The sequence below is a fragment of the Tenrec ecaudatus genome, chromosome 1 (genome assembly GCF_050624435.1).
Source record: "Tenrec ecaudatus isolate mTenEca1 chromosome 1, mTenEca1.hap1, whole genome shotgun sequence".
Taxonomy (NCBI): domain Eukaryota; kingdom Metazoa; phylum Chordata; class Mammalia; order Afrosoricida; family Tenrecidae; genus Tenrec; species Tenrec ecaudatus.
In genome coordinates, this window is record NC_134530.1 from 266,276,046 (window position 1) to 266,301,400 (window position 25,355).

At 36.2% G+C, this 25,355-nt stretch overlaps 1 protein-coding gene across 5 annotated transcripts in view; it reads left to right on the top strand.

The window, feature by feature from the left end:
* ARID4B (AT-rich interaction domain 4B) overlaps window positions 1-24,691 on the top strand; it is a 166,131-nt gene extending 141,440 nt beyond the window's left edge. For 3 of the 5 annotated variants that reach the window (XM_075532238.1, XM_075532233.1, XM_075532258.1), the window contains 5 exons: window positions 1,774-2,982; window positions 7,174-7,287; window positions 10,228-10,425; window positions 18,060-18,206; window positions 22,952-24,690. In XM_075532238.1, the coding sequence (XP_075388353.1) occupies window positions 1,774-2,982; window positions 7,174-7,287; window positions 10,228-10,425; window positions 18,060-18,206; window positions 22,952-23,079 (1,796 nt within the window). In that variant the 3' untranslated portion in view covers window positions 23,080-24,690. Of the gene's footprint in view, window positions 1-1,773; window positions 2,983-7,173; window positions 7,288-10,227; window positions 10,426-18,059; window positions 18,207-22,951 lie in introns of all 5 variants that reach the window. The other 2 variants (XM_075532251.1, XM_075532244.1) reach the window with 1 other exon arrangement.
* The last annotated feature ends 664 nt before the right edge of the window (window positions 24,692-25,355 follow it).

A 25,355-nucleotide genomic window follows, 5' to 3' on the forward strand; every position in this document is an offset into this window, starting at 1 on the left:
GTTTATTTCTCAAATTTTTCAGTGTTAGAACATGAATTTGGAACGAATAGTTGCTTTTTGAGGCTGGGTGGCAGAAGAAAATGACTTTGGTCTATTATGAATCTAAAATTGTTTTTATGCACATTGATTTGATAATTTTATAAAATTTTGTACAAGACCACATTGGCTATTAAATGGTTAAAACATTTTATACATATAATAAACACAGCTAAAATATCCATGGATTATTGAATATATTATTACAGTTAAAATTTTACTTTCTGAAATAAAATGATTAGGTTTGGAGCTTCTTATCTTGACTTTTACCAGCTCTTTGATACTAGAAGCTTTAATCTGTAAATATCATACTCCTGAAATGTAATGCAAAGCTAATGGTAACATTTCTCATTAGCGTGTTTGCAAGAATTGAATAAGATGAAAAGCTTAAAAAGTACCTCAAATGTAATAATTTGTCAATGGATGTTATCTAAAAATAGTAATAAAAGTTATTTTTTATGGTTGACTTGGTAAAATTAAATATTTTTATAAGGCATCAGTTACTTAATTGTATCCCTTCTTTAAAATATAGTATAATCAATTTTGGATAAAATATTTGAATTGCCATTAATTACGAAGGGTACAATTTTATAGGTGATATATTTATTATTTAGAACAACTTGGGATTACTCATGTTGACATCACTACTTCCTAGTCATAAATCTTGACGGGCTTTCTTTCTTCTTTTTTTTTTAATAATCACTTTTTGAAGTATAACTTCCATGCAGTAAAGGTCACCATTTTTGTGTGTACAATTGGGTGACTTTTGACAAACAGTATATAATAGTAGAAACATTGTGACAGTCATGATACAGAATATTCCCATTCTTGAGTACCATAGCTTCTGTGAAGCCCAGTTTGTTTTTCATCAATAAAACTTGGCAAACACCATAGTGAATGAAGTGGGAAGTGCAGAGTGGAGACTCAAGGCCCAAGTGTCGACCACTGCAGATCCCCTCATAGAGGGGTTTAGGAGAGGAGATGGGTCAGTCAGGGTGCGATGTAGTACCGATGAAGAACACAGCTTTCCCCCAGATCCTGGATGCTTCCTCCCTCCAACTACTATGATCCGAATTCTACCTTGCAGGGCTGGATAGGGCAGAGGTTGTACACTGATACATAAGGGGGCTGGAGGCACAGGGAATCCAGGCTGGAAGATACCTTCAGGACCAAGGGTGTGAGGGGCGATGCTGGGAGAGTGGAGGGTAAGTGGGTTGGAAAGGGGGAACTGATTACAAGGATCCATATGTGACCTCCTCCCTGGGAGATGGACGGCAGAGAAGGGGGGAAGGGAGACTCCGGATAGGGCAAGATATGACAAAATAACAATGTATAAATTATCAAGGGTTCATGCAGTAGGGGGAAGCAGGGAGGGAGGGGAAAAAAAAGAGGACCTGATGCAAAGGGCTTAAGTGGAGAGCAAATGCTTTGAGAATGATTGGGGCAGGGAATGTGCGGATGTGCTTTATTCAATTGATGTATGTATATGTATGGATTATGATAAGAGTTGTATGAGCCCCTAATAAAATGTAAAAAAAGAAAAAAATGATTAGGGCAAAGAATATACAGATGTGCTTTATACAATTGATGTATGTATATGTATGGATTGTGATAAGAGTTGTATGAGCCCCTAATAAAATGTTTTTTAAAAAAAACTTCGCAAATAAGGGGTAGCTATAAACAAAGGAAACACTGCTGTTGTTTTTCAAACATTTAACTTTTCTTTCTATTTTCTAGCTTCTGAGAGTTCTGCTGAAGACAGTGAGCAGGAAGATGAGACAAGTGCTCAGGACTTAGATAATAGTAAAGAAGAATCTACGACTGGTCATTTAACCCACAACAGAAATGATCTAATTTCAAAAGAGGAACAGAACAGTTCTTTGCTTGAAGAAAATAAATTCCAGGCAGAATTGGTAATACCTAAATCTGTTTCGAAATCTCCAGAAAGGTTAAGAAAAGATATGGAAGGATTATCTGAAGATACGGATTTTGAAGAAGAGGATGAAGTCACAAAAAAGAGGAAAGATGTCAAGAAGGACAGCACAGATAAATCTTCAAAACCGCAGGTAAAACGCGGTAAAAGGAGGTATTGCAATACAGAGGAATGTTTAAAAACAGGATCACCTGGCAAAAAGGAAGAGAAGCTCAAAAACAAAGAATCACTTTGCATTGAAAACAGTAGCAATAGCTCCTCAGATGAAGATGAAGAAGAAAAATCAAAAGCAAAGATGACACCAACTAAGAAGTACAATGGTTTGGAGGAAAAAAGAAAATCTCTAAGGTCAACTGGTTTCTATTCAGGATTTTCAGAAGTGGCAGAAAAACGGATAAAACTTTTAAATAACTCTGATGAAAGACTTCAAAATAGCAGAGCTAAAGATCGAAAAGATGTCTGGTCAAGTATTCAAGGACAGTGGCCTAAAAAAACATTAAAGGAACTTTTTTCTGACTCTGATACTGAGGCTGCAGCTTCACCCCCACACCCTTCCCCAGAGGAGGCAGCAGCAGAAGAGTCATTGCAGACTGTAGCAGAAGAAGAAAGCTGTCCACCCACTGAAGAGCTAGAAACACCCCTCCCTGTCAGTGCCGATATTAAACCCCTTGAGGATAAAACCGTGGAAGTCAATGACAAAAAAACAGAATTTCCAAGTAGTGGCAGTAATTCAGTGCTCAATACCCCTCCTACCACACCAGAATCGCCTTCATCAGTCACTGTCACTGAAGCTAGTCGGCAGCAATCTTCTTTAACAGTATCAGAAACATTGGCTCCGAACCAAGAAGAAGTTCGAAGTATCAAGAGTGAAACTGATAGCACAATTGAGGTGGACAGTGTTACAGGGGAGCTCCAAGACCTCCAGTCTGAAGGGAATAGCTCCCCAACAGGCTTTGATGCGAGTGTGAGCTCCAGCAGTAGTAATCAGCCAGAACCAGAACATCCTGAAAAAGGTGAGGAGGAAACTGTATATGTTGACTAATTTTTTAGAATTTCCCCTTTCAATTTAATGGTTTCACAGTATCTCTTGTTGTAACATGAGGCATTTATGTGATCTGCTTGTGTGAACATGGTTTTAAAAAAAGGAAATTTAAGGTAATATGAGTAATGAGTAGTAGAATGCATTAAAAAGCTTAAGAAGACTTTAATGTTCTAAGTTTGAGCCATCCATGACATTTCATAGTGTACCAGAACACAGCGTAGAAATTGCACCCAAGTTCAAATCCAAGCCTATTTGAAAATTCATTTACACTGGTTGGCTATGTGGCATGAGCAGCTTAAGTATATTTCTGTAACATTGTTTTTGCGATTGTAATGTGCAGTTTCTCACAAACATTTTGATTTATTGACAGACCCCTCCACCCTTAACCAAATACTGTATATAGGGGTTTGGAGCAACCAACTGGCCAGGCACTGCTTTCCTCAGACATCCGTGTCAAACTGATTTTCAAGCCTGACTAACTTGTGTGAGTTTGTAAAGGAATTTGATGCTTTCTTAGATTCGTAGCTTCCAAATTGAAGGACCAATGTGTATGTTAATAGCCTATAGAAAAACTTTTTTGATTTTCCGTGACGTTGTTAAAAGTGGAAATTCAAATTAGTACTAGTCGAAACCCTTGTTGGTGACATAGTTATAGTTCTATCATTTTTCTTATAAACCACTTGGTTAATATATCTTTAAATCAACTTATGAAAGGCTGACACTTGGTTTGGAACACATTATTTTCATTATGTGAAAATAGGGTTTGTATTTCATAGCATTGAGTTAGAATGTGCAAGATTCTGATTTTTAAGTTAAGTTTGAGGAGATTTTATCTAGATAATAATTCTAAGTTTTCTCACACAAATCGACTTACAACATTTTTAAAGTAAATTAGTAAAAAAGAAGTTACAATAAATTTCTGTGTTCTTTGTGTTTTTCTACATTCACACTTCCAACTACTATATTAGTGTTTCATACTCTTTTATGGGACTTAATGTCCCATGAGTGATTACAGTAAGACAAAATAAAAGAATCCTATGACAAATTTTGAGACACTTCCAACACTAGTACTATACAGTTTTTATAATAATTCTAAAATGCTATCTCCTTACCATGTTCCTCATATCCTAAGAAAGATTTAAATACTACAGTGTGCGTGTGTGTGTGTGTGTGTGTGTGTGTGTGTGTGTGTGTGTAGAGAGAGAAAGATACATACAGTATCATGTCTTGATCAATTCAGTCAGTCTGCCGTTTTGGATTTTAATTTTGACTGGCTTAAAAAGTATAGAAGTGGAGAGTCACTCAAAGATTCAGAGAAGAGACCATCTATTCTTTCAGAGCAAATTATTTTCTACTTTTCACTTATTGCTACCTTATCTGTCATTTCACATATATTATAATCGTAAAAACTACTTGCTCACTAGCAGTACATATCTGTCAATAACAGCAAAGTCCTTGACAGACTCCATAACCAGTAACCCCTCCCTCACACCCACCCCCACCCCTAGTGCATATAGAAAGGAATCTTTTATAATGTTGCATCATCTGTGGCTGGGAGAGAGGGTGTTCTCTCTCTGCTAGCCCATATAGTGCCTCACAGAATGGAATGGGGCTAGAGGAAGGCTAACAGAGAGGAATGGGGAACTACTTGATGGGTCCTGGGTGCCTAGAGGAGGCAGCTACTATCCCTAAAGTGGATCACCCTTGTCCTAGGAAGAAAATGAGACCCCAGTGGCTGACCCCAACTCCTAGTCCCAAAGAACATCAGGGATAAGGCCCTCCCTGGGGCCGACAGAACCCCGCAGCAGCTTAATTTGCAGCCCCTTACACTTTGATTATCCCTTCCTTCGCAGACATAGATGAAGACTGGGCAGGCTACCTGAGTAGGAGTGGGGTTAGTGAGTGAATAATCGGTGGCAGTTGCAATTTAAGGTCAAGAGCAGAGGTTGAGCTTGGCCTTCATGACATCAAACTCTCTTGATATAGCAAGGAAGGGCTTCACGGCTAGAGATGCTTGGGCAAAAGTCATGTGGGAGAACCCAGTAGGCAGTGTGCACTTTTACCCTTTTTTAACCAGGCCTTCCTATCCCATACATAGGGAGCCTCGTGTTCCCAAGAAACCACCAATGGTTTGGTGCCATTGAGAGGACGAGCCAGGGTCATCCATTCCAAATTGTGCTAAGACCAGTAGAGTAAGAGGACCCTCCATACAGGCCATGGAAAGGGCCAGCCAAGCGCTCGAGGCAAAGTGGAAGAAGCAGAAATAAATTCTTAAACTCTGAATTCCAATGGTCTCACTAAATGTATTTATTAGTATTAGAGATGAGATGGATTGATACAATGGCTATAACAATGGGCTCAGTCATAGGAATAATTGTGAAGATGGTGCAGACTGTGGATTATTTTATACCATTGGGCACTGGATCGCTATTTAAACCAACTCAGTAGCACGTAACAACAACATGTGAGATAAAAATGTAAATATACTTCTTAAATTTAGTTTTCCTTCATTCTAGCATATATTTAATTATTAAAGTTTATATTTGTGTATGTGTATATATCTACTTAGCTTCTAATAAACTAGCATTAGGTAAAAATGATAACCTGATTTATTTTGAAATAATAGAAAAACAAAACCACTTTTTTGAAAAGGAAGGCATGCCATATATGCTCAGGGTTGAATTTAGCATTCATAAAAAGCTCAAAAAAGAACCTTTTTTTTTGTAGCAAATGTGGCATAGTTTGATCATAATGTTAACATGTAATGACAGTATTTTGCATTGGAATTAAATATAATACTTTGCTATTGTCTGAATAAAAGAGCTTTTACTCTGTTTTCTGCAAACAATACATGTGATCAGAAAATTGGAGGTACATAGCCAAAAATAAACTCTGCCGTCATGTGAATGCCAACTCACAGTCACCATATATAGGTCACTATAGAACTCCTGAGAGTTTGTAAGGATAATTTTATTTTTTAATTAATCATTTTATTGGGGCTGTTACAAATCTTATAACAATCCATCATTCAGTTCTATTAAGCACACTTGTACATAAGTTTTCATCAACATTTCCAAAATATTTTCATTCTACTTGAGCTCTTGGTTTCAGCTTCTTTTTTCCCTTCTCTCACATACCCTCCCTGCCCTCGTGAATCCTTGATAAATTTAATATTAATGTTATTTATGTTGAGAATAACTTTACTGAAGGAGAAAGACCCATTTTTTTTCTGAGGAGCAGCTGGTGGTTTTGAACTGCTATCCTTTTAGATTGTAGCCAAACTCATAACTACTATGCTACAAACTCATAACCACTATGCTAAAAGATGCTAGGGGTTAAGTGGAGAGCAGATGTTTTAAGAATGATGAGGGCAATGCATGTACAAATGTGCTTTCCACAATTGATGTATGTATGGATTGTCATAAGAGTTGTTTGAGCCCCTAATAAAACGGGGGGGGGAGCTGCAAAAGAAATAATAGAAATTGCTACAGTTAGAGTAGTGATTCAGTAACAAAAGCTTGGAACATCCGAGACGTTCTGAGAGAATATCTAAGACTTGGGCTAGTCCTTGAAAAAAGGGAAAACATCTGTAATGTTTTGAAAATGTTCCTACCATGAAGACAACTACAATACTGGATTTGTATATGGTGTACATGTGTCAATCAGTTCCCTGGGAGTTGTTGTTATTGAAACACATAATTGGTAAAAATAAGCACGTGTGAATTATGACTAAAATGGATCACAATACAATTATACCATTATAATATAAAATATTAATATTTTAACCTGTAATTAAATGTTAATACTCTGATTTTATTGAATGTAACAGCTTTCAAATTTTATTTTCAGCATAAGCCTGTTTTTTAATTACTAAACTCATTTCAAAAAATAAAAAATTAATTTCAGTTTATGATATCTATATATTTTTTAAACTGCATACTTTTTGATTTTTTTAAACTCATTTTTTGTGTTTAAGTCAGCTGTATTAATAATTGATTTTTAAATGTCTGTGGTAATTTCTATGATAATTTATAAGCCTTATTAAAAACGTGCATTTTTGAGATTACTCAAATTATTTCTGTGCTTTTAAAATGTGAAATAAATTTATGCCTAGGAAATGTTTGATTTTTATTTTGTGTTTCCTAATATTTTCCCATCATAGTCTGTACAGGTCAGAAAAGAGTAAAAGATGCTCAGAGTGGAGGAAATTCATCAAAAAAGCAGAAAAGAAGCCATAAAGCTACAGTAGTAAACAGCAAAAAGAAGGGAAAAGGCAGTAAGTAGGAAACCTTTAATTTTTAAAATATAAAAATAAAAGCTGATCCGTACACAGGGTAAGTCAAATAGTATTGCTACAAAATTTTAGGTCTTTTATTAAACAAAAATTATCAAAATTTGAAGCTGTTATTTTTTTACATATCCTCCATTTAGATTTATACACTTCTGAAAGTGGTGTTTTCATCTTTCTAAATTTTTCCTGAAAGAGCCCTGGTGACATAGTGTATTCAGGCACTGTGTGAGAGACAGAGAGAGAAGTGTGTCTGCTCCTGTAACGGTGTACAGCCTTACATGCACTGTGGTGCAGTTCTCTGTCCTACAGGCCCCTCCCTATGAGCTGGAATCAACTGGACAGTAGTGGGAAACAGAAGAACCCTTCATGAAGTGTTCTGTGCTCTTTGATTTTTCTAGATTTATATCCCCTCAAATTTTGTTCTTTTTCAATATTCTTTATGTTTGGGGAATAAAATTTAGTCTGAAGGATGTAGATTAAACAAGTAGAGTGAATGGAGTTAAGGTTTCCCACAGAAATTCTTGTAATACAGCCCTTGTTAACTAAAAAATGAGCGGGTGCAGTTTTATGGTGGATAAAATTTCCTCAGTGTAACTTAACCTGAACTTTTCCTCACCAATGCAAATTTTTTTGTTTCTTAAAACTTCTTCCAAATAAGTCTTCTTGGCCATCTTTAGTCTTTTTAGAAAATCTCTCAAGATTACAGCTAGAATCCCCCCCCCCCCCACACACACACACGGTTTCTGCCATCACCTTTTGGACTGTCCTGTTTTGGGTCAGGGAGAGCACCCTAAGGAGACAGAAGCAAGTATATCACTGAGAAAACTTTAGTCATCCACTGATCAGAGAGATACATTTAACATAATTTGTTTAGAATAACCTAGTGCATAATATGAACTAGAATCCTAGCAGCAATACTGTTTGACTTACCCTCTCTTTTTTCCACTTTAAAAGAGGGTATTAGATATATGGTACAGTTTAATATTTTGATTTGATCTTCTCCCTCCAAAAAAGTTAGACACAGTTTTCTGATCCTAGGTATAAATACTGTGAGTAAGCAATTTGGTGATATTCAACAATGGTATTGACTAGTGATGAATAACCAGGTAGTCCTTTTTACAATAAAAAGCCATTATAATTATCAACATTTATGTTCCCTTTGTGTTACATAGTTTTATCCATTTGCCATTATCTTTGTCACATTTTTAAATGCCTTTTAATTATAAATCCTTTTTATTGATTTGTAATTCTTCATGGACAAATCAACCTAGAAGAAAGTAATCCAGATACTTTTAGAATTTTCATTCTAACACCTTCAGCTTTCTTCCTTTATTTTTAGTAGCTTGAAGGATGTGCCCTGAGAGCAGCTACAAATAATTTTAGCTAATTAACTCCTGATGGTGCGTGGGTTAGATGTTAGGGATCGACCTCAGTATCAGCAGTTCAAACCCACCAGCTGCTCCAAGGTTTGGTTCTATTTCATTCTCCAAATAAAGACTGTAACCCTTACTCTGTTCATTGATCGACATAAATACATAGACGGTATTTCCCTGTGAGAGCTACATATACTATTTCGTAGACACATAATTGGAAGCAGAAAATATGTAAAGAATTTTTTTCAGGTGCCCCACACTGACCTCCTGTTGCTCTTCCAGGAGACTCCTGCCACCTCCACTGCCTGACCTTTGCTATCAGCCGGCTTGGCTGCACTTCAGTGCAGAAAAGGTTATTCAGCCAGCTCCCCGAGGTTCTGCTGAGCCCATATGACTTCCAGGCGGTGAATATGGCATCCTTTGGGGCCCCGGGCGGCTGTGCTCAGAGGGCCATGAACACCAGGCTGAGGCAGACTATTGCATCATAGTGGGGTCAAACCTTGGTTAGCTTAGCTAGGAATTACTAGAGATTTCAGAGCAGGTTTGGGGGAACTGGGAAGGGATACATTTTGGATATGTGAGACAGAACGGTGGAGGTTTTTTGTACCTTAAACACCATAGTGGGAAGAGTTGGTATCTACTTTGCTAATTGATAGAACTTTTATGAAAAATCTGTAAATATCTACCAAATTTATTTTCAATTACTTGGTTTAACTGAAAGGACATTTAAAGTAACAATATACTGTAAAGTTTTAATCTTAAATACTTTATCATCTAAATATCATTTTATAAGGAAGGTGTACCTTCAAGTCAATTAATATATCCATATAATTTAGAAGTACAATAGTTGATTGTATCTTCTCATTTTAATTATTGAGTTTATACCATTCTCAGAATAATTTAGTAAAGAGAATTAATTGTTAAGAAATCTAAAATAATACTCTGTATCCAAAAGAGGTAAATTTGAGAACTACTAATCCTATCACATACTCATGATAAACTCAAATTTTCTGTTGTATTATACTGAAACTTAATTAGCTGAGGGAAGTATAAAATAATGTGTTACACACATGTGAATTCTTTTTAAATTACTGAATATGTTTACTAGAATCAAAACCGTGCTTTATTTTAGTTAACAAGGTATGCTATAGCAGTTAGGAATAAATTACATTCAGGGTTTAAATATAATTTAAAAATGAAAAATTCCCCAATAATATTTTATTAAACATGATATGACTGTACATCATTTGTGATCAAAGTAACAATTTAACAAGTAAAACACAAGACTGGTTTAAGTGATTCTCCTCCCCCCCCCCCCCAGTTTTTAGGATTGGCAGTCCAGGTATATGTTCTTATTTACAACTGAAATGTTGCTGTATTTGTAAGTAATGGATTTCCAGGTTTTTTGACAAGATCTAAAAAGGAAGTTGTTCAATAGTAAATTCAAATGATTAATTTAGACTTTTGGACCCAAAAATGTATAGTCAAAATTTGTTCTACATTTCTGATGTTCGTTAATGGTTTTATTTTGTTTTGTTTTGTTTTACTGTAGCAAACAGCAGTGATAGTGAAGAGCTCTCTGCTGGGGAAAGTGTAACTAAGACTCCGTCAATCAAGTCAGTCTCCACTGGAATGAAATCTCATAGCACCAAATCTCCAGGGAAGTGTGGAAAGAATGGTGAGAAGGATCCTGATTTACGGGAACCGAGTAATAGATTGCCGAAAGTGTACAAGTGGAGTTTTCAGATGTGTAAGTGCCTGTGTTAAATCTACACTGTACTAGGAGAAAAGTTTACTCTAGTAACTCATTTTTCAGTGTTCTTGGTGAATGTTTACACAGCAGATTTTTTTGGGGGGGTGCTTTTTAATATTTGTTTCTATTTAATAATTTCTACACAAATTTTTCAGTGAAATTGGTTATATCCTTCACAAGGCATGAACGTGCTTATTATTTTTTTTCTGGTTGTTCCATTTCCAGTATCTGGTTTCTCTTTGCCCTTTATCTGCTGCTCAAGGAGCTCTAATGGCATATGGTTAAAGCACTCATTTGCCAACCTACCTCTATGTTGGTCAGTGATTTTACCTCACCAGCCACACTACCAGAGAAATGGCAGTCTGTTTCTGTAAAAATGTACTACTTTAAAAACTCTATGGGGTTCTTTCTATTAAAAACAAATCCACAGCCCCTCTGCGTTTCTAAGACCGTAAATCTTTTATAAGGCCGATAGACTCACCTTTCTCTCACAGAACAGCTGGTAGATGTAAAACTTTTTACTTCACTTTGTCATAAAGAGTAGCTTTTAAATCAGAATCGATTGGATGGCTGTGGTTTGGGGGTAACTTTGTTTTCAAAACAACTGTTGGTCATTTGATCTCATATTGATGATTTTTAAAGAAGCATAGTGCTCAAGATATTCTTTATTCTGTTACCAATCTGGTATTTAGCTAAAAGATGACCTAACGAGATGTTCTGGTTCAAAGTTTAGAGACTGTCTAAGGACAATAATCTTGGGGAGTCCTCCAATTTAAACAAATCCAGTAAATCTAGATTTTTAAAATAATTTTTAAAGAATGTGAGGTTCTTTTTCAAATTGTTTTTTTTTTTAATGAACAGAAATTTAATTTTCAGTTTAGAAGGCTAGCAGTCCAAATGTAAGGCACCAGTTATAGGGGAACACTGTCAGTTTAGAGATAATATTTGTCACAACTTTTATGGTCCTGTCCTTCCTTGATCTTCGCATGGCATCCATCTTTCCCTATTTGTGCTCTCTCCAATCTGTGTAGGGCGTTTTGTACATTGGCACTCAGAAGTGATTAGTTTTAAGACACACTTTACACTGATTTAGTCTCATTAATTTAACAAAGAAAACCCTATTCCCCAAAGAGAATACATCCACAGGTGTTGGCAGTCAGTACACATTTGGAAAGCTACAATTTAATCCCTAACAGTGCTACATTTTCAGAAAACCATAAGATTAAGACAATGTACTTATATTATATCAGCATACGTAAAGAGGATACTCAAGGGTGAAAAAAAACAAATATTCCCAACCTCAAATGAAGCTGGGCTATCAGATCATGTGACTGGTTCTGGCTAGTGGACCCTGAGCAGCAGTGATGCTTTTATGCTAAGTAAAGCTATGGCCTGTATCTCTTCATGGTACAATGAAGTTGCCAAACCTACAGAGGACTTTGCACACAGGAAAACTAACATTTTAACCTGCTAACCGGAGATTTCTTGGGGGGGAGTGTTGTTGCAGCTGCGTGGTTCATTCTCCAAATGTGGGAGTTAGTGTGGCAGGTGGAGGCCTGCCACAACAAAACTTAGACTCTGTGGCATTGCTTGGTAGGGAGTCAGTGGCAGAAAGGTGTCAAAATAAAGAACTCTTGGTGGGCCCAAAATAGTTGGTTGAGATTTTCTTATCCTTAAAACTTTTATATTTTTATGCTTTACATCTAAGTTCATTATCCATTTTCAGTTAACATTTGTATTAAGGGCGAGGTTTAGATGAAGGTACTTTTTGTTCTTTGCCTAAAGATTCCCACTTGCTCCAGCGCTTCATAGAATTGCTTTGGTACCATATGGATTGTGATACGAGTTGTATGAGCCCCCAATAAAACGATTATATTAAAAAAAAGAATTGCTTTTGTACATTTGCCAAAAACCAGTAGGTTCACCAAAACGGAGCATGTTTCTAATTAAATATGTAAAGAACGCTTATACTTAAAACAAAGGTGGGGGTAGGTATAGGGTCTGAATGGACAATCCTTCAAGGAAGATAAGCATATGATCAGTAAGAACATGAAAAGATCATCACATCATTAGCCATCAGGGAAATGCAAATCAAAAGTAGTGAGTTCTAAATTAAGTAAGCTAATTATTAAAATGTAAAATCACTAATAATTCCACCAGAAATAATCAGTTGCTAACACTACATATTTTACATATTTTCTAATATTTTAATATTTTTTGAGACAGACAGGAATATTCCAAATAAGACTCAAGACTGCCAGAAATATTGTAGAACATAGTGTGGCACTCAGTGGAAAGCTGAGCTGGACCAGGAAGTCTCTTGGTACTCTCCCAAGGTTTTCAGATTTTTTTTAGAGTTTGCTATTCAAGCTAGTTAGCCTCAAAACAGTATATGCCATGTTGTAGTGAGAATTCAAAAACAATGTTTAACTGTTGCAGTATAGAACAGTTGTAAAACCACTAAAAATACATTTTTACTTGAAATATGGTACTTAGATGGCATATCAAAGCTTTTTAAAATGCTAAGGTGGGAAGTCGTATTAGAACATAGTGAGATTATTTTCAAGCTTCAGAACAAGGCAGGATCCTCTGCCGAGTTGACTTTACTCCATAAAATAAGATTCTGGAACATGTGTTGAACAACTAGAAAATTCGTATGTCCTGCTGTAGGTTTTGTCATACGCTCTTTATCTTACTCGAGTTTCCGCACCGTCCAAATAATTTTTTTGTTTCTATTTCTAGAAGCTTACTTTTGAAGGTTGTTTTAATTGTAATCTCATTTTTCTAACATCAAGCAGTTTTTTCTCTTAAGTCCCAAGAATCCTGCTGTGATGTTGATATTTTACAGATTATTTTCAAGTGCAGTTGAAAGTCTTAACCTGGGTTAAGCAAGAGTTCCTTTCAAATGTAATTTTGCCTTTGAATTGCACTTTCCAGGCCTTCTATTTGAGCTTCAGTTTGCTTTTATTGTATAATTTTATCGGGAATGTCTTCTTCATTTGCATCAAACACTGATTTATATTCCAAGAGTAGTTGCTTGTTATGCTCTTAGCCTGAGCAGGATTCTATGGTCCTCTTCCTTGCTTGCCTCTGTGACATTGGTGGCCTGCGGCTGTCTGCCTTCCCTGCTGTCCGTGTGGACACACGGCAGCTTTCTCCTCTAGAGGCTTCTCCGTTGTGTGTTAGTGTGAACAGCTGCTCCACAGGATTGGCATAAGGATATGGAGCCAGAACCATGGTGGATGGTGTTTCTGAAACAGTCATTTCTCCCACCATTAATTCGACCTCAACTATCCATTGTATCAGGATCTATTTATTATAGCCATGATCAGAACAGTTGGCCATGGTAGCTGGGCAACATCTTTTCCTTCTGGTCTCAGGGTAGATGAAGCTATGTTTCATAGTCATGTAGGCTGTTTCTGCTATTATTGTTTTGTTTCTGAGATGTAGTCAATTAATATAGCCGTTCTAGACATAATTCTTTATGTGATATAAATTTTAGCTTCTATGCCTGTAGTTATAATCTCATTTGGATTTCTTTGCTGTGGTAAAGGACAGGATGGCTTTAAACTGTAGCTTTTGGAGTACCTTTTGAAACAAAAGCTGGGCTGTTAGGGTGACGGGAGGGTGGGGTGAAAAGGGGGAACCTATTACAAGGATCTACATATAACCTTCTCTCTGGGGGGCGGACAACTGAAAAGTGGGTGAAAGTAGACGTCAGACAGTGTAAGTAAGACATGACAAAATAATAATTTATAAATTATCAAGGTTCATGAGGGAGGGAGGGGGAAAATGAGGAGCTGATGCCAGGGGCTTAAGTAGAGAGCAGATGTTTTGAGAATAATGAAGTCAACAAATGTATAAATGTGCTTTACACATTTGATGTATGTATGGATTATGATAGGAGTTGTATGAGCCCCCATACAATAGCTGGGCTGTTTATAAATAAGATACCTTATAGAAAGATTCACTCTGCCAGTGGTCCAGTGTCATATGCATATGAATGAGATAGTCTATAGAGAAGAGAGCAGTGAGCTTGAATTTTTTTTAAAGAATTGTGTTGAGGATGATTTAGCTAACTATACTGCAGATGCTTGTTTCTTCTACTTAGCGTTGCATAATATATACATACACGTGGACTGTTAAGCTTTTTTATTTTTGAGCAAGTGATTTACGTTGAATATACCAAGACTGGAGAACTATAGTGCCCATTGTCTGACCACCTGGATTCATTTATGGAGTGCCAGTGGAAAAAATGCGGGTGAAGTAAAGAACCGGGTTGAGTTCCATCAGCACTCACATACAGAGGGTAAAAAGAGAGAGGGGAAGAGTGCTGCCTGGTTTGAAATTTAAAGAGGTATACTCTGTTTTTTTAAATTATTTTATTGAGTACTGGCTCTTACAGTTCTTAAAACAATGCATACATCAAATATATCAAGCATATTTGTACATATGTTGCCATCATCATTTTATAAACATTTACTTTCTATTTAATCCCCTGTTATAAGCTTCTCTTTTTTCCCCTCCTTCCCACAAGACTTGTACTCTTATAAAATGTATATACTGGAAAAAACAAAAAAGTGTGTATACTGACCTATGGGTATGACCTAGCCCTAGGGAGCTAGGGCTGATGAGCATTTGTGAAAGGGCCAGATGATTCAGGGAGGTGCGTGAGAACTTTCTAGTTTGCTGCTCGTAGCACCCATCTGCCCTGGCATATGGTTATGGCTGAGTTGACCAGAACTCAAACAGATGACACAAAAGATGTTTTGATGGATTACCTGCTTATGGATGCAGATATTCCAGTCCCGACAGCAATGGAGATTTTTCACATAAAGGAATATGGTTTGTCTCTTTGATAGGAATGAGTAATTTAGGAATTGGATATCTAAAATAGGGAATGATAAAAGAATGAAGTGGCTGGCTTATAAGCTTTCATGGGTGTGTTTAGTATTTAAGGGGAACAAGGGAGTAACGCCACTGAAGAGTTTTCTCTTTTTCTGATGGGTCTGGTGAAGAGAGGGTGGGTGAAGCTGTTCATGGAATTATATGATTCTGGTGTGATTGTGAACAGTTCATAGTGATTGTAAAAATTCTAGAATGTAAAACTGAAAGAAAGGAGAAATTAATGCCTCGAGTATGAATGAGTTAATGGCCAGAGAGCCAGGGGCGGAGCCTGAGATGTAGTCAATAAATAAGGCCCTATAGCTATAATCTCTTTAAAATTGATTCTCCTCCCTTGTGTAACCAGAGGAAGCCAGATGTGACCTGCCATTTCCAGTTTCCTTCCTTCCCTTTTTTTTTGGAGAAGTAGACACCTGTAATTAAATTATATCTTTGATGATCAAACTCACACACTTTTAAGAACACAGATTCTACTCAGTAAGCTAGGTTCTGAATATAAGCTTTAAGGAATCTATTATGCCAATTGACTGAGTTGATCAGCATATTTTGCAGCAACAACCAAAAAGCATGTGAGTATATATCTGTATGCACCTTTTATACTCGTGTATAAGCTGAGGTTTTTAATCAACACATTTTTAATGCAGTTTTTATGGTAAAATTAGGTGCCTCGACTGGTAATTGGGTCGACTTATACTCAAGTATATATGGTATGTTGTATGTGTTTACATATATATACACATATACAGAATCATGAATTTGGGATTACAGGTATAGATCCTTTTTTAGATACTTCTTAAACATAACTAAACACCTCAAGGAATTGCTGTTTTGGATTTGAAGACTTAGGATCATTATTTTTTATGTTAGTCGCAACGTTTGATGTGGAAGCATCAAAAAGTTAATGGGAAAATTACATTATCTTTTAATTCAGTTTTCCCATGAAATTTTGAAGCCTCTTTGTACCATAAAATATTTGACTCATGGAATTCCAGTGCATAGTGGTCCTAGTGGTCACTGTAGGCCTGCTCCTTCGGATTTCCAAGGCTGTCGTCTTTACAGAAGCAAACTGCCACATCTCTCACCCAGCAAGTGATTTGTAGGTGGGAACGCTGACCTTTTGGTTAGCATTTGAGTGCTTAATCATGGTGCCATCAAGTCGTCTCATACATGTTGTTGCAGGTAGCAAAAAAAGTCCTTTTTATTTATTTATTTTAATGATTGTTTACCTTGGACAAGCTATGCATACATCATGCACATTTGGTGCTGAAGTTCCCATCACCAAAAATTATGTGTCTAATATCTATTAAGTGATTACCTTCCCTACTAACCACCAATGAACATTATTATCTGTATACACGAGGGGGTACCACAAAAAACAGAAAAAATCTCTGTTGGACAGAGCTTTCTTAGTACATATTTTTCCCGCTAGGCAAGCATCAAGCAAGAACATCCAGCAACTCTCTCTTGAGTTAGTATACCCAGTGGCATCTCCAGGAAAGGTTCTCTCTGGTCACAGTGAATTTTTTTCGTAAAAGCAGTTTCACTCAAAACTCATTTTTTGTGATGGCCGATTTAAGAGAATAGTGTGGGGCTGTGAAATTTTGTTTCCTGCTCAGGAAAAATGCTGCTGCAGAAACAATTGTGATGTTGAACACAGCTTACAAGGACAGCGCTATGGGAAAAACTCAAGTATACAAGTGGTTTTCTCATTTCAAAAAAGGTGAAATGTTGATTGATGACAAACCTCGTTCTTGGACGTCCGTGAACTTCCCAAACGGACGAAAATGTTGAAGTTTGGAGTACATTCCACCAGGTCAGACTGTTAATCAAGCTATCTATTTAGAGATTGTGTAACAGTGTGTATGCGACAAAAAGGCCTGATTTGTGGCACTTGGGCACTAGTTTTGCCACCGCAACAATGCACCTGCTAACACAGCCATCTCAGTGCACCAGATTTGGGAAAAAACAGCATGCCTCTCTTCCCCAATGCACCTTACTCACCTGACCTCGCTCTGTGAGACTTCTATTTGTTTCTCCGAATGAAGAGGGACATGAAAGAACAGCAATTTGACGAGGTAGAAGAGGTGAAGAAAAAACGAGGGAGGGGCTGTCAGCCATCCAAACAAATGAGTTTCAAAAATGTTTCCAAAAATGGAATCGCAGATTTTACAAATGTATTATGTGTAACGGAGAGTACTTTGAAGGTGATAAGGTGGTTTTATTTTTAATAAAATTTAAATACATAGTTTTGAAATAAAATTCTGTTTTTTGGGGTACCCCCTTGTGTTTGTAAACACTGTAAAATTAGTTAACTAAAGATAAAAATTGATTCAGATCCCATTACTAAGAAGTATGTGCAATTTAAAATGTTAGTGTTTTCTAGTCTTATTCTAAAATGGTTTATAGGGTTATGCTGCTTATCAATGTGAAATTTTTGGCATACAGTGTTCAAGTCCTAAGGCCTTCTATTCTGCACATATTCATTGAGTAAGTGATTCAACAAATCTATGCACATAATGTATATATACCAAGCAATGTCTTACATTGGGAAAGAGAAAAATTTTAGCAGATACATAGAAGCCTTAGGTTTTGGGTTTGGTTTGTTTTTGTTTTTTTCAGTTTTCTTTTATCTTCCTTGACTTTCCTCTACAATCAATCACACTGTATGTTTTGTTTTAATAGTTTTTATTCAAAAATATACAGTAATGAAACTTTCTAATTTATAGCGGATCTGGAAAATATGACAAGTGCTGAGCGCATCACTATACTTCAAGAAAAACTGCAGGAAATTAGAAAGCATTATCTTTCATTAAAATCTGAAGTCGCTTCCATCGATCGGAGGAGAAAACGTTTAAAGAAGAAAGAAAGAGAAAGTAAGTATTTTTCTTTACTTAAACATGAAGCTGAATTTATGACAGCAGTTAGATTAATATAGGTTTATATCTGCATCTTCAAGCAAGTTCTGTAATCTCTGCCTATTTTCATCTGTACAATGTAGAGGAAAAAGAACCACATCTACCTCAAGTTACTTGTCATAAGTAAAAGAGATAATGCTTGCAGTTTTCCTTCAGAAATGTCTGGTACTTAATCAGTCAATCAGTGTTAGTGATCAGTAAGTACAAAATCACAATTTCTCTGTATTGACTCACCTTGTTATAGACCCGTGGTTCTCAACCTTCCTAATGCCATGACCCTTTAATACAGTTCCTCATGTTGTGATGGCCTCCAACCATAAAATTATTTTTGTTGCTACTTCATAAATGTAATTTTGCTACTGTGAATTAATCCGGCGACCCCTGTGAAATGGTTGTTAGAACAAACACACACACACCCAAGGGTTCGCGACCCACAGTTGAGAACCAGTTTAGACTCTTGAAACATTATTTTTAAGACTAACTCAAACTATAGTGGTTACTTTCATAAAGCATATTGTTTCCAAAACAAAAACAGACTTTAATAAAATAATTTCAGATAGTGAAATGCCATTGTGGTAGAAATATCAGATAAGCGTAGACCATCTCATGGTCCCTCATAGACTGGGATGAAGATTTCTATTTTATCATAAGTATAATGACAGATATTTGAAATCCTTTTACAAGTTAATGACACAGTCTATTTTAAAGATCACCACACTTTAGAAAGGCAACTCTAGACAGGCAGTGGATAAAATGATACCAATTAGGGAGCCCATTTGGAGTGGTTTAGGTGGGAAATGATAATGACCTGGACCACGGTGGTTTGCAGTAAAGATGAAGAATAATTAATATCACTTAAGGGTTCAAATAGAAGTTAAATGTTTACAAAATGATGCTTAAAAAATAAAAATATAAAAATTTTTTTTTTTAATTAAAACAAAAGAATCATGGCAACATATATACACATACTAGTCTGGGTGGACTAGAAAAACAAATTCATAGACATATATATATGTAAGAGAGAACTTTATATCAAAGAGTAATTGTATATTGAGGATACATCCCAGCCCACTCCAGATCAAGTCCTTAAGTCCAATATTAGCCCATATATCCGATACCAATCTATAAATTCCTCTTCAGACTCACGCAAAACATGCAGTGACGCCGATTGCAGGAAGATCAGAGGCCAGTGGGTGGAAAGTCTTATGGATCCAGTGAGAGTGGAAGCATCTCAGCGCTGGCAGGGGTCTCCACGTGGCTCCTCCAGCTCCAGGGCTCTAGCATAGCTCCATGTGGCTTGTCAGCAGGAAGACGAAGCTGAGAATGTGTGTGTGTATCTGGCCTCCAGTGAGCTGTTTATCTCCTTTGTGCCTCCAAATGAGGTCATCAAGCTGTGACCTGACGGGCTAGGTTCCACCCCTTCGCAAGCTGATAGGTTATGTAACTGCCACTGTACAAATATGCTTGAAACAACTGACATATGGATTGTTATAAGAGCTGTAGGGAAGCCAGAACTAGAAATCATTTCCAAGTTGTCATATCTGTAATATAGTCTCACTCAATGCCATCACATCAATTCTTACTCACAGTGTGCCTGTAGGACTAGTTAAACCTTTGAGTTTTCTAAGAGTGTAAATCGTTATGGGAGTAGACAACCTCGTTTTTCTCCTGAGGAGTGGTGGCTGGTGGAGTTGAGCGACAGCTTAGTGCACAGCCTTCTGTGAACCCAAGGCTCCTTTCAGTACAGCAGTTACTGAACGTATTTTTAAAGCCACTGTAATAGAGTAGAAGTTATTTACAAAAGAAGATAAAAGCTGTAACAAACCGTGTTTACAATAGGCCTGAGGAGAAGATAGAATCTTCAATACTTAAGAAATAGCCCTGAACTTAGAGGAAAACCTTGCAAGGATGGACAAGGAATTAAATTGTCTGAGGATGGGGAAAGATTTTCTTTGTGTAATGCTAGTGAGAGATTAGAGAAGTGAAGTGGTTGATGGACCTAACCATATTGGAGTCAATTAGCAACCTCTTCAAGAGCATTTTCAGTGAGTAATCAGAGACAGTAGCTGAGTTGAGGTTGGCTGAGGAGAGGGTAAGTAAAGACTGTGACCCTAAAGAAATAGTTTTGTTATGAAAATGAGTAGAAAAATGAGAAAGGAAGGCAAATTCCTCTTTGTTTTCCACCTTTGCCTTCTTTTAAAGGAGTCCTGGTGATGTAGTGGGTTAGAGTTTGGTTGCTTACTCCGCAAGGCCAGCCGTGCATACCACAAGCTGCTCCATTGCATAAAGATGAGACTTTGTGTGCTCTCATGTAGGGTCTTTATGAGCAGAATCAACTCGATGGCAGTGAGGTGAGGACCTGCCTTAAATCTCTCCATACTTTCATTTTCTTTTCCTTCAGACCAATTTTCTTACTTCTTCTGCTGGTACCGCTTTAACTCCTTTATTCTACATTTTTTTTATTTGAGGTGGGTGAATAGTTGTCCATCTAGGTTACAGAATATCTAAGATGAAATTCAATGTTGATATATTGAAAGTATATATAGGCCTATTGTTAGTCAAAGGAAAGGAATGGGTTTCATGTGATTAATATCATGCAGTCATTTTTTAACAATTATAATTCACTACGATTAACACTGCTTAAAAGTTTTTATTAAAGTACTTCTCACATGTTAAGGTAACTTTTTAATTGGAATTTTCTATGTAAACACCTGCCTAGAAATAGTTCCTTCAAAACAATGTTTTATAGGTCTGGTCATCACAAATACTCTACAGTGAATGATTCTGCTAACTAGGTTCTTTTTCTGGGGAGTCACCGTTAAAACCTAGTTCATAAATGAATAAGTACTATTAAAGTAATCAACAGAAAGATGCTCATCTAGTTATCAAATTAATACACATCAAGGTATCATTTTTCACAGAAAAGAAAGTCACAAGCAAAAAACCAATGGGAGGAAAATAGGTAGCAAAATTCATCTTTGTACATAACTGAAGTCATGGGCACAGCTATCTTTTAAAAAACACTTTGGCTATGTGGAGAACTAGATAGTTCCAGTACTAAGAATAGACCCTAAGGAAAGATAAGAGATTTGTTTCAAAGAGATTTGTTAAGATGGTACTTACTATGGTAGACAGAAACTGTTAAATTGAATGGGGAATTGCCTTGATACAAAGTAAAATAAACATTTAAATTTTCATTTGTAATCCATGATATATTTGTTGTATATGTTGTTGGTAACACCAAAGACTTGGCATCAACTAAGAATACTGTTCAACTTTAGACCTACATGCACTGATAGAAAATAATCTCTTGAGATACATGGAAAGTTTAAAAAAAAAATTGTCAAGTAGTTTTTGCTTTCATTTGTTTTTTTTTAATGTGCTTTTTAAGATTTCATATATAAAATATCTCTTCTAGAGTCTTCTAGAAGAAATGTTACAGTCATTTTCTGTAAAGGTACAGAGAATAAGTTCAGCTTTTTGGTGTAATATCTCTATGGAACCTACTCAACATTGCCATTTTCCTTGTAAAATATAATATAGGCAGTGTCTGAACATATAGGCATTGCTGTTTCATTTACAAAAATGAGTGAAGCCTTATTTTGGCCATAAATGTGACCCTATTGTAAAGACTTGAAAGGAGCCCTATGGCACTATGGGTTAGGTGTTGGGCTGCTAACTGCAAGATTTATGGTTTCTTCCAGTTTCTCTGCTCTGCAATCCCTGTGTACGGTCTTCATGAGTCAGAATTGACTCAATTGTAATGGGTAGGTATTGTAGAATTGTGGAGTCTAAAGCCAGCTGATAACATTGGTGGGGAGGGGAACATGGGAAAATAGCAGAAGGCTTGCTTTTCTACTTTATACCTCTGATTCAAATGAATGTTTTTATCTTTCTTCTGTTTTTAAGTGCCGTCAAGTCAGTTCTGACCCATAGCTACCCTGTGCACAGCAGAGTGAAGCACTGCCCAATCCTGCACCGCCCGTCCCATATTTAGAGGACGGCTGGTAGCATTGAAATTTTTTCACTGAGGAAAATAACTAATGTAACTAACACACGGGAACTTCCAGAAGTTGATGAAAATTTTTACCTTTTAACTATTTTTCCATGAACTGTTTGAAGCCCTTGTTATGTCATTTGCTTTGGAGAATGAAAGTACTGTGTAAACTCGAGTGTAAGCTGACCCGAAAATCAGCCAAGGCACCTGATTTTACCACAAAAACTACCTTTAAAAATGTGCTGAAAAAACTCAGCTTATATGGTGCTTTTTGGTTTTTCTCAACTTTAAGAAGCAACTAGCTTCTACTCATAACTATTAAATTTTAACAATAATTCAAACACTGAAGAGAGATGATTAGGAAGAGAGTGTTTTGAAGTGCTCTGGTTGACATCTATGTCCCTGTGTTTGTAGCGCACACAGTTCTTTGCCTTTAGGTTCTGAATCACGCGTGAGTCCTTGTGCAGTAAGTACCTTCTTCATTCCCTCCCTGTAGTGCGGCATTGTCGGGCTATTGAGATGAGCTAGTTCAGCTTTCCCTCCCTTACACCGTGATACTGATGGCGTTGAGTGTCTTACTGTAAAGCTAAATAATTCTGGGAAATGCAACAGAATTATTGCAGTTTATTGCATAAACTAAAACTAGTGTTTTATTTTTGTTCTTGGAGATCCATTTTATTAAGCTTTTCGTTTCCCTTTTCCTTAGGTGCTGCTACATCCTCATCCTCATCTTCGCCTTCATCCAGTTCCATAACAGCTGCTGTTATGTTAACTTTAGCTGAACCGTCAATGTCCAATGCATCACAAAATGGAATGTCAGTTGAGTGCAGGTGACAGCAGGACTTGCCAATGCACTTTGCACTTAATGGCTGTTGAGGGCCACGTCTTTTTTGTACTGCACAGTGGCACACACATACACACACACAATCAGACAAGCACTATTTTATATTTAAAATTGTTTCTTGACATGCTGACTTGGCACTTAAGTGCACTTTTTTTATGAAGAAAAAGTACAATGAACTGCTTTTCCTCAGCAATAATTGTTTCCAACTTGTCTGGGAATTGTATGTCTGGTAACTTGAAGGCCTTCCACTGTGGCAAATGGAGGCTTTTCACTGCCTGTAGAGAAACTACAGCAAGCATAGTCGTTGGGTGGGCCAGAACATGATAAGATAACTTACTGTATATGTATTCCCATGTATTTTGTTAAAGCTGGAACATTTGATATTTTTCCATTTATTTATGAAAAAAATATGAACCTATTTTCATTTGTACAAGTGAATTGTTTTTTAAAGCAAGTCACCCTAAAGTGGCTTTAATTGTATAAGTCAAGCACATCTAATAAATTCTAAACCTGCAGTTAACAGGATATCAGACATCAATCCTGGTAACCAAATATTTAAGATTCTCTTTTAAAAAGATTGAACATGTTTACAGGTTTGAATTAGGCTAAATGGTCTTGCAGTGGCTTTACATGCCCCTTCAAATTGGAATGGAACTACTGTACTTTGCCACTTTTCTATGAATCAGTATTTTTTTTTAATTTTGATATAATACATTGTGTGGGGAAAAAAGAAAATGGCAAACTGTATTAAATCTTAAGCAATGTATAAAGATTATACTTAGCCAGTTCAAAGTGTATATTTATTCATAATGAACTATAACAGTTATATTTTTGTGTTTCCTTGTAAATGTTTCTTTTTCTTTAAATGCAGATAATTCATTTGTATTGATTATTTTATTATGAGCTACAATGAGAGGACTTCAGAACAAGTATGGTTCAAGATTGTTGATAAAGAACTGTCTCAAAAAGATACTTTTTATTTTAAATATAAAGTTAATCTGGATTGGTAGGCCTCAAAAATTAAAAGCTTTGTATAAAATTCAAAATGAACATAAAATTATTTTCACTTGTATTGACTTTATGTTGTATGATTCCAATCTGTTTTGTTGGCACTTGTATTTAATTCTACACCTTTGTAAGACATTTGTATATTGAGGATGTGTTCATTCAAGCTATTTAATACCTGGCACTGTTAATACACAGTACTTTATTGTACAGACTGTTTTACTGTTTTAATTGTAGTTCTGTGTACTTTTTTGGATGGGGCTGGCATGTTTTTGTTAGTTTTGTTTTTGTTTTCTTTTCCTGGCAATACAATGTGAGAATTTCAAAATGTTTTGTTGTAGATGCTGATGTGTCAGAATACTTTACATTCAACTTTTCTAGGTAAAGCATTTTCAGTCTTGTAATGTGTGCTTACAGTAACTAATTTTATTGAAAATGGTTTCAAGTTACTCAAATTTGTACAGGACTGTAAAGATTTGTTGACAACAAAACATTGAAGAAAAAGCTTATAGAATAAAAGCTATAAAGTATATATTAGAATCTGCAATCAGTGGAGAATTATGTAATATATTGTACAAATGTAAGCAAAGGCGCTGAAATAAAATGCCATAGTTTGTGAATCTTTGATTTTGTTTCTAAGAGATTTAGTGATTTCATTTCTGTCAGCAATGACTGGCTCTAACATATATATCCAGCATGTATTATCATGGGTTAATAGACATACAAAAAGGAAAAATAGTCCGCCTATAAAATTTTTTTTCTTTTTCTTTTTTTAACCTATAAAATTTTTAAAGCCAGTTAACTACATTAGTACATTTTTAAGTCATTCTTATATTGTTGCATACACAATTTTGCTTAAGTTTCTATGTAAATATTTTTCTTACGTCTTAGAGGTTTATCGAAATAAAGTCAAGTTGATTTTTTCATTTGATACTTGAAACCTTTACCAGCAGGCTTTAGTTAATTTTTCAAATCTTTTATTTATTTAGACCTATTGTGGGTCTCATACTTAAAACTCTAATGCGTTCTACCCCATTGCATCTTAGGATCACCTGGGCACTATTAAAACAGTAGTCAGTACTCAGTCCTCTCCCCCAAAGAATCCTTTTAAAGCTCCCTGTGGTGATTTTAATGTGAATCTTGGATGATGACCACTGTTTGACTTTAAAACTTTAAAGAAATCAACCATCTAATTAATCAGTTTACAAATTTATTTGGTCTACTGTCCCCTTTTCAGAAAAAAATTACTCAGCACCCTGCC